Source organism: Notolepis coatsorum (assembly GCF_963971535.1).
Source record: "Notolepis coatsorum genome assembly, chromosome: 4".
Classification (NCBI taxonomy): domain Eukaryota; kingdom Metazoa; phylum Chordata; class Actinopteri; order Aulopiformes; family Paralepididae; genus Notolepis; species Notolepis coatsorum.
The window spans coordinates 51,418,991-51,432,175 of NC_140168.1; the positions used below are offsets into that span (position 1 = coordinate 51,418,991).

Sequence of the window (13,185 nt, forward strand, 5' to 3'; positions counted from 1 at the left end):
GGGCCCTTCATGCTGCGGACTCTTGGCGCAACAAAAGGCCGCCCCTGTCAGGCGGTGATGTACCTCAAGCCGGGAGACGGCAGGACGCATTAGGAGAGGGCAATGAGATCAGCGCCAGAGGTGCAACTTTGTGGTACTTGAACTGTAACAATGTGGACAATTATTTCACGATCACCATTTGAGAGCTTGCGGGGGGCGTGCGGGGGGGGGGGGGGGGGGCTGCCGGAGGGACTGGATGGTGAAGAGGAGGCGTCCCTTGAACAGCTTGCTGCCTCGGCTCTGCAAATATTATTTATGTCCAAATATTTATTTACAGACAAATATTTAGTGGCTCTTCTGGGACTCGTATTCAGTAGGGGGTTCATGTGAAAAGAACAGCAGGGCTGGGGTGTTTGCATAAATCAGTAGCCTTGCCAAAATAGTGGACCCAAGTGCTAGACCCAAGGAGACTGAGATATGGAGCTGCATGGACCGTCGCGGACCTCGCTGCTCCCATGTGAACATCATCCGTCACAAAAGTAGTGGAACTATTCCCTGCGGAGCCCAGCAAATTGCTGCAGGCTATTCATATCTACTGCAAAATGGAAGTTAAAAGAGATCCAATCCTTTGACCTTGATGAACAAAGATGTTTAGATGCAGGGTGGGAGTGAGAGGATAAAGAAACAAGGTTAGGGCTAAAGAAACCAACCTAGATTTCAACTTAATTGATCAAATACTACTGGAATGTGACCGCATTTTACACTTAATGACATGTTTATAATATTACAGCCTGTGACACATAATAGTAATGCTGACTCAGTGGAGTGGGATCACATATTCAACACCACCTATGGAAAAGGTCATTGATTTGGCAGAGACACCCAGTGCAGCATGAGAGGCGCACAGTGCAGCGTGCAGAAACATGGCACACTGTCTCTGAAACATCAGGTGTCAAGTCATTCTGCCAGTTAGTGGAGTGTACAAAGGTCTGCCATGCAAGGCTTAAAAAAGTTGAGTTTATTTGGATCATAAAGTGATTTTTAATAGAGGCGGACTGATGATTTACTATGCCAAGCTGCATGTGTAATACACACTCTCTGAACATTGCATAGCAGTCTGAGCTAAACGCCGGGAATTAAAATAAGATCCTGCTCCCTCAGGACTTTGGCTATCCAGGCTCTAAAAAATGATTGATGCCATTCATTAAACAGGATAATAGAACACTGTAAAGAAAATCATATTTAGCAGCCAGCGATTTTTTTGAGTGAGCCAAAGCTCAGGTCAATTACTGTTAATAACTATGTGTGGCTCATTGCACTCTAATAAGGTTTAGGTAATGATTACGAGCCAAACATGAGTTCCCTGGCGGCATCTGGCCACATCAAAGATGGCTGCCTGGACCCAGGAGTGGTGCAAAATACAAGGAAAACCTAAATGAACAGGAAAAGACATTTCTGGACAAACGTCAGATAATGAATGTTTGTAGAGATTTAGTATTTAAACTCCCCTTTCTAAGTAATGTGCTTTCACCCAAAGTAACTGTCAGTGATGATTTGAGTGCCTAGCTTTATTAAAGGAAATGCTTCGGCTCCATTTTCAAAACAGCCTAACTCGAGCAGACGCCATTCAATGGCACGAAATGCTAACCCTTCCCTCAAACGAAAACACCAATCCATTGGTAAACAAACAACCCTCCCCCGAAAACCCTGCAAAAAAAGGAAACTGAGCTGCGCCGCGTCTCCGTTTTAAACACCGCTGGGAACAGGAGGGGGGGCAATGCGTCAGATGAGCAGTGAGATCTACCTACCCCTTCACCTCTGCTGGACAGGGACTCCCCTAGGAGCCATAACAGTTTGACTTATTCAGGCTGGGGTGAAGAGAGGGGTGACCTTTTGACCCTTACACCCGGCACCACCGTGGAGGAGGAAGGGACCAACCACAGAGCAGCAGTGGCCATGTTCCATTTCACTCGTCTCCCATTGAGGCAGCCACCAATCATGGCTAGGAAGGCAGGGTGTGGTGCTCAGCTCCACTGACCTCCATGACAGCGAGATGACAGCAAGATAACATGGCTGAATACAGGTGAGAAAAAGGAATTCGGGTCATGGCCCTAAAAAAAGATACAGTAATTAGCAGAGAAACTAATTAAACACGACAGACTACAAATTCAATAATACGGCAAGGCCAATATTGGTCTATCAGGACATTATTTGGATCTCAACAAATGGATAGAATAATGCAGGATATATGATGGATACAAGCCAGTCAAGCCTAACTGCACTCCAAAGACCACTGGCTATAAAACGGACCATACACCCTTTAATGCGGTCCGCTCTGAAAACGGAAAGCACGCTAAAAGAGACCCACTTGTGACCTTTCTCTCATGGAACATTAAAGCCTCAGAAGGGAAGAAGGTGATTAATACAAAGCATGTGTGAATCATGTCCAGCACTTATCCACTTATATATCTCCTATATCCATGCATGCCCCCTCCCCCCCTCACTTTCTGTCTAACAGGGCACGGAGGCCACAGGAAACGGTGTGGGGTCTCAAGGTGTCACCGCAGGAAGTAGGTGAACACGGACAGGAGTAACCACTCCGTGTGCAACCAATCCCTGACGCAGACATAAACGTGAAAATCTCCTGTGACCGCTGGGGTTTTCGGGCGGCAGTGTTGGGATCAAGTGGGTTGGGGTTTGAATCGCCGAGTTTGGGGGTAATGAGTTCATTGCGTTTGACTGATTCTGACTCCAGACCTGTTAGGGTCCTGTTACGGCTAGGGTCAACTGGAGGGGCGATAGGGCAAATCCCTGATCCCTAATTATTGCAATGGGGGAAGAGATGGGGGACGGGAAATAATCTAGTAAACGAAAGCAGTGGCTGTACCAGATTTCAGTCAAGCGGTGAACACAGCCTTTTACGGGTCATTACCATAAAAAGAGCACCACGTCGGGTTACGAGGCATCATGCGTCTCATACATGAGCGCCATACTGGGTTACGAGAAGAACCACGTTCCTCAGAGGAGAACGGATGAGACCTCCGGCTCGTTGCCTCAGCAGACGTTGAAGGGCAGAACATCCCTGTGTGTGTGGTAAGATTTAAATTGCATTAGTAGAAGTTGCATCACAACAGTTCCACCGCTACCACGCAACAGGAAAAGGTGTGTGACTAACTTTCTCAGATTTCTCAAGTTATTTAAATTTCTGTCTAGAGGCAGACGGGAAAGTTTTAACTAACTGTTGGTTATACAGTACTGTAGGAAACTCAACTGTATCCTCTGTTAGATGGTGTCCCACCTCCAGCCATGCTTAGCAAGCTGGAAGGAGTTGAGAATCTGTGATTACTACCGTAGAAATTATAGCTAACCTTCCTCTGTCTTTGGACCAGAAGTTGAATATATACCGTATATATATTTTTTTTATAAATTATGTTTTTGTAGATTTTTTATAATTTTTACTACCGGGCAGTCCGGTAGAGAGAGAGAGAGAGAGAGAGAGAGAGAGAGAGAGAGAGAGAGAGAGAGAGAGAGAGCGAGAGAGAGAGCAAGAACGGGAGACAGAGCGGGGGGAGACATTCAGCAAAGGATGCCGGGTCCGGGAATCAAACCTGGGTCGGCCGCTTTGCGACGCAGCACGTTACATGGTTCGCCACTTGGGCACCCAGAAGTTGAATATATTAAGCCAATCTACCGCTGTCTTTGGAGTGGTTGAGAGGCTCAGGCTTTGAGACTCATTTCTATAATAGCTATCCTACCTCCATCTTTGGAGAAGCGGTTGAGGTGGTCGAAACTTATTATAGCTGCATTATAGTTGTCCTGTGGATTGGAGGTTGAAACAATTGCAACATTGGAAGTATTTTGATTGAAACTCTGAGATGACACATAATTGCTGACCAGCATCCATCATTGGTTAACCTCTTAAACCCTAGCCATATTTTCTGAAAATGGCTAGGAAGATTGCTCCACTTCTACAAGGTCCATTTGTATGTTCTTGGTATCTAGGGACATCTATGGACCTCAGGGAATATATTCCCAGTGTCAGAAATATTGTGTATTAGGGTCTTTACTCTTGGCTACATTTGAAAAAAGAAAAGGCTACATTAATTAATACGGACTGTGTTGATCTATTTACAAGCAATTCATCATACGGCCCCCAATTGGGGGACCCTACAGCTTAACAGTTTGCCGTTGAAACCTTTAGACTAATATGCAGAAAAGCTAACTACTATGCAGAAAAGCTAAACTCACTCCAGAGGTTGAGGCTGTTGAGACTCTGAGATAACTACAGAATAGCAATAGGGAAGAAAAAAGACGATGTTCCCTCATAGAGTTCTATGGTTGTTCCACTAGTCTAGTGGAATGCTGGCACAGTGCTAATGCAGTGTGAAGAGAGGTCTGGCTATGAGAGGCTAGCAGTGGAACAAAACAATTAGAGCGGAGCGAAATGTATTCAGATTTAAATACAATGTGTTGTTGCACACAAGAGCTGTAAACAAACACTGTTGCTTGGTTGCCGTCACACAAAATCAGTTATATCACATGTGATAGTGAGCTAGCTATCCAACCAGAGAACAAAATGGAAAAGCTTTTAACTTCGCCAGGAGCTAAGACAAGAAAAGCTAAGAAAAGCTGACGCACCCATAACATGCAATTCAGGTAACTCTAACATTGCTCACGTTACAAAGCAAAAGCAAGACAGAATGACAAGGCACACTTCTCCCTTGGCTTGAAGAATATAATTGATCTTCCTATGAAACCAAATAAATGCACATGGAACACTATGGAACCTAACCACTAAAAGGAGACCAGTAGAACAAAACACTTTCCTTCAAACACTTTCCTGACTATTTTCAAAGTTCTATGAAAAATATATTTGCCACCAGGTATTTTTCACACAATTATTGAGACTATTAAACAGAACAGCTAGCCTACAGTGTCTCTGTCTATGAAGCCGTTGAGTCCACTAAATTTGTGCTGGATCCTGCCGGAACATGATCCGGGACCTCCCAAATTGGGACCGGCACCGATTTGATTGGATCCGGCACCTCCTTTGTCACTATCAAGATCTGTAAATAAATCTTGCGTAATATTTAATGTTATCGGTTCTACCATTTTTTTTTATTTATATATATGTTAATGATATGATATAATGATTTATGTTAATGACCTGGCGCAAGCAAGAAATTAAGCAAGCCAATATTGGTATTCCAATAGATAATACAATCCTAAGTATTTTATTGTACGCTGATGATATTGTTCTGTTTGCAGAAAATGAAGCAAATTTACAAAACATGTTGAATATTATGAGTTCTTGGTGCAGGAAATGGAGACTTGCGATTAACAGTGAAAAAACACAGATTATGCACTTCAGGAAAAAACATGAACAGCAGAGTAACCATAAGTTTCAATTTGGACCAACGCCCCTGATTTACACATATTCTTGTAAATATCTTGGTTTCATCTTTAATGAGTACATGAGCTTCATAGAAGGAAGGAAAATACTGTCTGAGTCAGCAGGAAGGGTGCTAGGGGGTGTGTTGAGTAAAATGAAAGTGTGCACTGACCTTGGGTTTTCAACATTTACACAATTATTTGATTCAATGGTGGGTTCTATTTTATTTTATGCTGCTGGAGTATGGGGTTTTGATGATGCACCTGAATGTAATGCTATCCAGAACCGGGCCATGAGATACTTCTTGGGAGTCCATAAATATACACCAAAAGGGGCTATAGAAGGGGACATGGGTTGGGACTCATGCTTGGTCGAGCAAAAAGGTGAAATGGTTAGGTTATGGAACCGCCTGGTCCAGCTGCCAAATGACAGGGTGACAAAAAAGATATTTAACTGGGACAGAGCACATACCTTTCTGTTTATTTGTCCAAAACAGCCCACAAAACCATCCATAGAGCCCTCAGCCGCCTTTTCCCTGCTCCTAGAGTCTCTTTGTAGTTATGTGTCCTTTAGTAATCCATGACCTCACATATCGAATGGGGTTGAACTGTGTCAGCGGTCAAGGAAAAAGTAGTGAGGAGATGGTGGATGTGAGAAGAGATGACATGTTGGCGGTGCAGATTAGATTCATCACCCTCACTTGAGACAGGGACAGTGACCACAGCCAAGAGGTCCTTACGTCCATCTGGTATAAATTCCCCATCGTTCTCCCGCTATTCTCTGTATGCCAGAATGACATTCCACGCGCCATCGATGACATGATGAGTGTCTCCACTTCCCAGCATCCTGCGGCCAATATTGCGAGTAAAGCACTTTTAAATCATCAATTAACTTGCTGTATCCCGTTTGGTCTTTCCCTAGTGATAGCATATGTTTCTACAGATCCCTTGCCAGGTTCCCAAAGAACTGGAGTGTCTTGTATGTAGAGGGACACCTTGTTCTCTTTGTTTCCCCTCTGGCTCAGTTTCATGATGATATGATATGATATTTTCATTTATAATGCGCCCCCCAGCCAATTTTTACATCGGTCCGGGGCGCAGCCCGGGAAAAAAATTATATGAATAAATAGACAGGACAATGGAGACAGGAAACCAGGCAGACGGATAGACAGAGCACATAAGAATACCTCAGACCCAGAACACAACAGCAAAGTAACTCAAAGATCATCTAGAGCGAAAAGGTACGTTTTAAGCAAGGCCTTGAATGTCTGTACGGTGTTGGCAGACTTGATGTTGAGAGGGAGTTTATTCCACAGTGTCGGCGCCATCACTGCAAAGGCCCGGAAACCCTTCGTCACCAGTTTGGCCCGCGGGACCCTCAGACACAGTTGGTCATTCGATCTGAGGGATCTGGAGCTGACGGGTTGGACCAAGAGTTCCTCAATGTAGGCCGGAGCGAGACCATTGAGGGCTTTGTAGGCGAATAACATGGTTTTGAATTTGATTCTCTTCCTCACTGGGAGCCAATGGAGAGAGACCAGCACCAAACCCTGGCAGCACATCACCCCCACTGGCTCCCCATCAAATCCTGCAACACCTACAAAACCCTCCTGCTCACTTACAAATCCCTCCACGCTCTGGCACATCAGTACCTCACTGACCTCCTCCACCCCCTCACTCAGTCACGGTCCCTGCGATCCTCAGACACTGGTCAGCTCTCCATTCCCTGAACCAGACTGCGGACCTTTGGGGACAGAGCTTTCAGCGTGGCAGCTCCCACCCTCTGGAACTCCCTCCCCGCAGAACTCCGCAACGTCCCAACTCTGGACTCCTTCAAAAAACTCCTCAAAACCCACCTCATCAACTTGGCCAATGACCCCTAATTTCCTACTTTGAATGTTGTGTCTGTCCACCATGTTTGTTATTTTTCTTTTTTTCCCCTTGGGTTTTATGAACCTTGGGTTTTATGAAAGGTGCTATACAAAACGAAGTTTTTTTTATTATTATTATTATTTTATTATTATTATTATTATTATTATTATTATTACGTCAGAAGATGCAACGGCATTTTACATCGGAGCGCTGCGCTGCATATAGTGCTGTTTATTATGTCATTCATGTTTAGTTTCAGCACAGCAGCGCTGTGGTTTTGATGTGGCATAAGTGCAGACGAGGACTCTGACTTACAGTTACAGTTATTTATGTTTAATTTGTAATCATTTGGCATAAGATATTGATGGTTAGTGCATTTGTGTGGCTATTGTGTCACAAAGTAAATAAACACCCTTTGAAATGGTGACCGCTGCGTCATTTATGTAATTTTTTTGTCTGCTCAGACTAAACCTTGATGACTTGGACTCGAACACTGGGAACTCGGACTCAACTTGAGATTTCGTGACTAGACGACAACACTGTCACACAGAACAGCCAACGCACCTCCGTCTTTGGAGCAGAGGTTGAGCAGGTTGTGGACAGTGTCCATCATCTCCTGCTGCTGCCGCTGCAGGGCCGTGCTGTTCCCTGTGGCTCGGCTCAGCTGGGTCTCCAGCTCCCTGATGACCCCCGTCTGTTTCCCCACCAGGACCTGGAGGCTCCCCTTCTCCTCCCTCAGCGTCTCCAGCTCCTCGCGGTGACGCAGCTCCATCTCCAGCATCTTCTGCTCCAGCAGGCTGCAGAGAGAGGGGGAAGACAGGGAGAGACGTTAGTTATGGATTGTCTGTAATTGCGCGGGTGGCGTTTTTCAGATCCCTTTGTTTTTGTAAGGATTTAAACGGATTGGAGGCTGTGGTGAATGTTGTATAGACCTTCTCAAACTTGACAACATACAGACATTGTAAATGGGCCAAGGAGTATTCCCTGTTGCAGTGCTTGCTAATACAATAGCTAAATAAACGTGGGCCCAAACTGTTCCCCAGTGACCCATTTAAAAAAAAAATTGTGATGGTTGTGCAAGAAATATTAGTTATGTTTCAAGTTTCAAGTTTCTTTAATAGTTGTCTTACAGAAGTACAGAATACTTTCATACAAAATGCTTCTTACTGTTACGCTCCAGAGACTGTGCTAGACAAGATAGTATCAAATAACATAGTATAGCATGTAATTTAGGAGAAGAAAATGAGGTCACAGTGTTCGGTATAGACATATGTACAATGTTCTGAGTTACCATATAATATACAATACTATGCAGTGTACTAATGTACAGTACTATATAGTGCAAAGCAGAAATGGGATGAGGTACAATTTAGGTACAATTTACAGTAAGGTGTACGAGTTGTAGTGCAATCCTTCATCAATAAATATAAAGTGTGGGGAGTGGGTGCTACAGTGTGTTTGTTTAAAGTGGGTGTGTGCTATAAAGTGTGTGGAGTGGGTGCTACAGTGTGTTTGTTTAAAGTGAGTGTGTGCGTGTGGATGTGTGTGCTATGTGCGTTTGGTGGTTGTCGTTGTGTAGTGTTCATTGTTCGTTTAGCAGCCTGATGGCCTGGGGATAGAAGCTTCTTCTGAGTCTTTCTGTGCTCGCCTTGAGACTCCGGTATCGCTTGCCTGACCGCAGCAGTTCAAAGAGGCAGTTGTTCGGGTGACTGGAGTCTTTAATGATTCTCTTAGCCTTGCCCTTGCAACGCTTGTTGTAAATGTTCTGGAGGGTGGGGAGCCCCCCTCCAATTGTGCGTTCGGCTGAACGTGTCACTCTTTGTAGTCTGCTTCGGTCTTGTGCAGTGCTATTCCCAAACCAGGAGGTGATGTTGCCGGTCAAGATGCTCTCTATTGTACATGAGTAGAAGTTCTTAAGGATCTTCTGACTGACTTGGAACTTCCTTAGGCGCCTGAGGAAGTAGAGGCGTTGTCGTGCCTTCTTCACAACACTGTCAATGTGTGTGGTCCATGTCAAGTCCTCGGATATGTAGGCTCCGAGGTACTTAAAGCTGTTGACTCTCTCAACCGGTGCCCCGTCGATGCTGAGGGGGCTGTAGTCCTTGACCCCCGACCTCCTGAAGTCCACAATCATCTCCCTTGTTTTGCTGACGTTCAGGGAGAGGCTGTTTTCCTGGCACCATCCCGCCAGGACCTTGACCTCTTCCAGGTAGGCCCTCTCGTCGTTGGCAGAGATCAGGCCCACCACCACTGTGTCGTCAGCAAATTTGATGATTGTATTGCTACTCCGCTGAGCCACACAGTCGTGTGTGTACAGGGAGTAGAGGAGGGGACTCAGAACACAGCCCTGGGGGGCCCCTATGTTGAGGGTGATGGATGAGGAGGTGCAGTTGCCTGCTCTCACTACCTGGGGTCTGCCAGTCAGGTAGTCCAAGACCCACTGGCAGAGGTCATAGTTCAAGCCCAGGTCCCTGAGCTTGGCTATGAGTATGGAGGGGACTATAGTATTGAATGCCGAGCTGTAGTCGATGAATAGCATTCTCACATAGTTCCCCTGCCTCTTGTCCAGGTGTGATGCTGCTGTGTGCAGCACATGGGCTATGGCGTCCTCCGTGGACCTGTTGGGGCGGTATGCAAATTGCAGGGGGTCCATGTTGATGGGGAGGGAGGAGCAGATGTAGCCCTTTACTAGCTTCTCAAAGCACTTCATGGCTATGGAGGTGAGAGCTACAGGGCGGTAGTCGTTGAGGCAAGCAGGCTTGGATTTTTTGGGTACAGGGATAATAGTGGACTTCTTCAGGCAGGTGGGGATGACAGCCTGTTCTAAGGACAGGTTAAATATGTCAGTGAATACTGGGGCCAGTTGGTCGGCACAGACTTTTAGGACGCGGCCGGACCTGCTGCCTTCCTGATATTCACTTTTTTAAAGGTCCGCCTCACCTCATGCTCTGTTACCCTGAACACTGCGCCTCCATCAGCAGCCGACCCCCCCCCCCCCCCCATTGCCGTGGCTTGTGGGCTGGTGTTGTTATTACCAGCATCAAACCTCGCATAGAAGGTATTGAGGTCATTTGCTAAGGAGATGTCACTGTTCAGTTTGAGGGAGGCGCCTTTGTAGTCTGTCATCGTTTTGAGCCCCTGCCACATAGCTCTAGAGTCAGCTTGTTCAAACTGGAGTTCAATTTTATCCCTGTAGCGCCGTTTGGCCTCTGACACTGTCCTCCTTACGTTGTATCGCGCCACCTTGTGGTCATTCATGTTGCCTGCCACTAGGCCGTCGTTGTATGCTTTGGTGCGCTCTCTCAGAGCTTCACGGACGGATTTGTCTACCCAGGGTTTTTGATTTGGGTAAACTCTCATTTTGGTAGTGGGGATTGTTTCTTCCACCATAGTACAAACATAGTCCAGCACTGTCTCCGTGTAGACATTAATGTTATCTGTGTCGCGGAACACATTCCAGTCTGTGCAGTCAAACGCAGACTGGAGCGTCTCCTCTGACGTCAAATCCCATTTCTGCACCTCTCGCGAGACTACAGGAGTACTTTTGATTCTCTGTTTGTACATTGGTGAAAGAAAGATGGACGCGTGATCTGATTTACCAAAGCCACTATCAGAATGAGCCTTGTAGCCACCTTTAAATTGCGTGTAACAGTGATCTAGGATGTTACCGCCTCTGGTGTTGCAAGTCACATGCTGATAGAAGTCAGGTAATACCTTTCTCAGATTGGCGCTATTGAAATCACCCAGCACTAAAATGGCGGCGTTAACGTTCGCCGCTTGTATTCTATTTACCTCGTCGTGGAGTCTGGAGAGCGCGACGTTGTTACTGGCTTGCGGTGGAATATACACTCCTACAAGGATGATCGCCGTTAACTCCCTCGGGAGGAAGAAAGGACGACACTTGATGGTTATATATTCCAGGTCTGGGCAGCAGTGGTTGGATAATTCCTTCACGTTAGTTGGATCGCTCCAATTGTTGTTAAACATGAAGGCAATACCTCCTCCACGTTGTTTACCGCACTCTGCTGTACGATCCTTGCGGTGGATAAAGAAGTGTTCGGCTGGTTGGATAGCGTGGTCTGGAACGTCCGGCGTGAGCCACGTTTCGGTGAAGCAGAGAACGTTGCAGTCTCTGACGTCTCTTTGGTATTGAATCCTTGCTCGGATGTCATCCAGTTTATTGTCAATTGATTGTACATTGGCTAGCAATATACTGGGCAATGGCGTTCGGTGGCGTCTGGATCTCAGCCTGTTATGGATCCCAGCTCTCTTCCCACGCCGTCTGGTTCCTTTGTTCCTGGGATCAAGGAACAAAGGGTCTGGTCCCATTCTCCGGAGAATCTCCTCAGGCCATTGTTGCGGTTCGGAAAGCTGGTCCAGTGAGTAATCCAATCGGTAAGTTTCCCGTAATCCGATGTCTATAAGTGACTGACGGTCATACACATTAAATGCACCTACTGTTGGTACAGACAAAACTCTTAAAACTATAAATATTAACAAAAGTAAGCACAGTCTCGACGGAGCGAACAGAAAGGCAGCCGTTCGTTGCAGCGCCATTCTAGTTTCATGTTGTTTCTTTGTCCATTTAAACATAATGAAGAGTGAACAGTGGGTGAGAGAGGATTTGTTTTACTGTAATCCCCCCCCCACACTTTACAAATGCTTTGGTTGAACTGACGTTCAGTCACAGACTCATACCCCCCGGACACCATCTCTGCCAGTCCTTCATACCAGCGGCCATCAGGCTCCACAACAGTGGGCAGGGACTGCTGCCAGACATCCAACTACAACTACTAGAAACCTAAAAGGACAATAATACTACCTTATGCATACTGCACCTTATGTGAATACTGTATACTTCAGTTACTTAGTTAGTTAATTATATTGATTTGTTATATTGTTTACACTGCTTGCTTTTTACCTGTACCTCCCCTCCCCATCTCCCAATGCTGCGATGATGCCTGAATTTCCCCCAAGGGGATCAATAAAGGAATATCTTATCTTATTACCTTTCTGGTATAAATTTGTGGTAAATAATGCAAGTGATTACATTACAAGCTGTGGGGTTGTCCTTCCGTTACTTGTGAAGCTATTCCTACGTGGGTGTGGTATGAGAACCCAAACATTTGCAGGGAGTGCAAGTGTTTATGTCATTAGGCCTGGTTGCCATAAGATACGCACATAAAATAAACATGCACTTCATCAAATGCTTTGGAGATTATAGTATGACCTCTGCTTCGCCCTAACAATATCCAGGGTCTCCCGTTGTACAATGTCATGTTTGAAAGACAACACAGAATGATCAAAATACATGTAGTGAGCAAAACCCCTCTATATTCATAGAGTTGGTAAATGTAAAAAAGAAAAAAGAAAGGCTGCACTCACACCGGGTATGTAATTGCATACTTTTTTAAGCTTAGGAAAATTGCCTTTCGCAATATGTCTCTCTAAGCCGTCAGGAACAACTCAAAATGACAACAAAGTGCTTTTTCAAATAGTGTTCATTGTAAGGAGCCTCCCAGGCATTGCACCGCACTGGGCAATGGGGACCAAGCCCGTTTAAACACATCATCATCTAAGACGATCCCATTAGACCAATCACTCCAAAGAACAAGATTAGGAGGAGACATGAGAGGCAATTCCAAAAGCCACACTATGATTGCCTCTTTTGCAACATTATGTTTCAGTGCAACAGCCCCGATTGAGAAAACAAGGCCCACACTAGATCATTTTAATAGGATGGAGAATACGATGTCTTTCATATTATGCTTTTCTGTGTATAAACCCGAATGATGTTTGGACAGTACAATACAAGGACAATACAATTGTGAAAACAATTAGGCTACTGATGTAGCTGTACTAGCTTTCAAACAAGACAACAACTGTCCATAGACCACCTCCTCTAGTTAGTGTGTGTGCCTTTCATGTTTGCACTGTTTCAGT

General features: G+C 45.4%; 1 protein-coding gene across 1 annotated transcript in view; it reads right to left on the reverse strand.

Moving 5' to 3' along the window:
* The window catches only part of angpt1 (angiopoietin 1), a 132,668-nt gene that overhangs the window by 69,775 nt on the left and 49,708 nt on the right, over window positions 1-13,185 (reverse strand). The window contains 1 exon segment of the mRNA XM_084312941.1: window positions 7,807-8,039. Coding sequence (XP_084169067.1) covers window positions 7,807-8,039 — 233 coding nt within the window.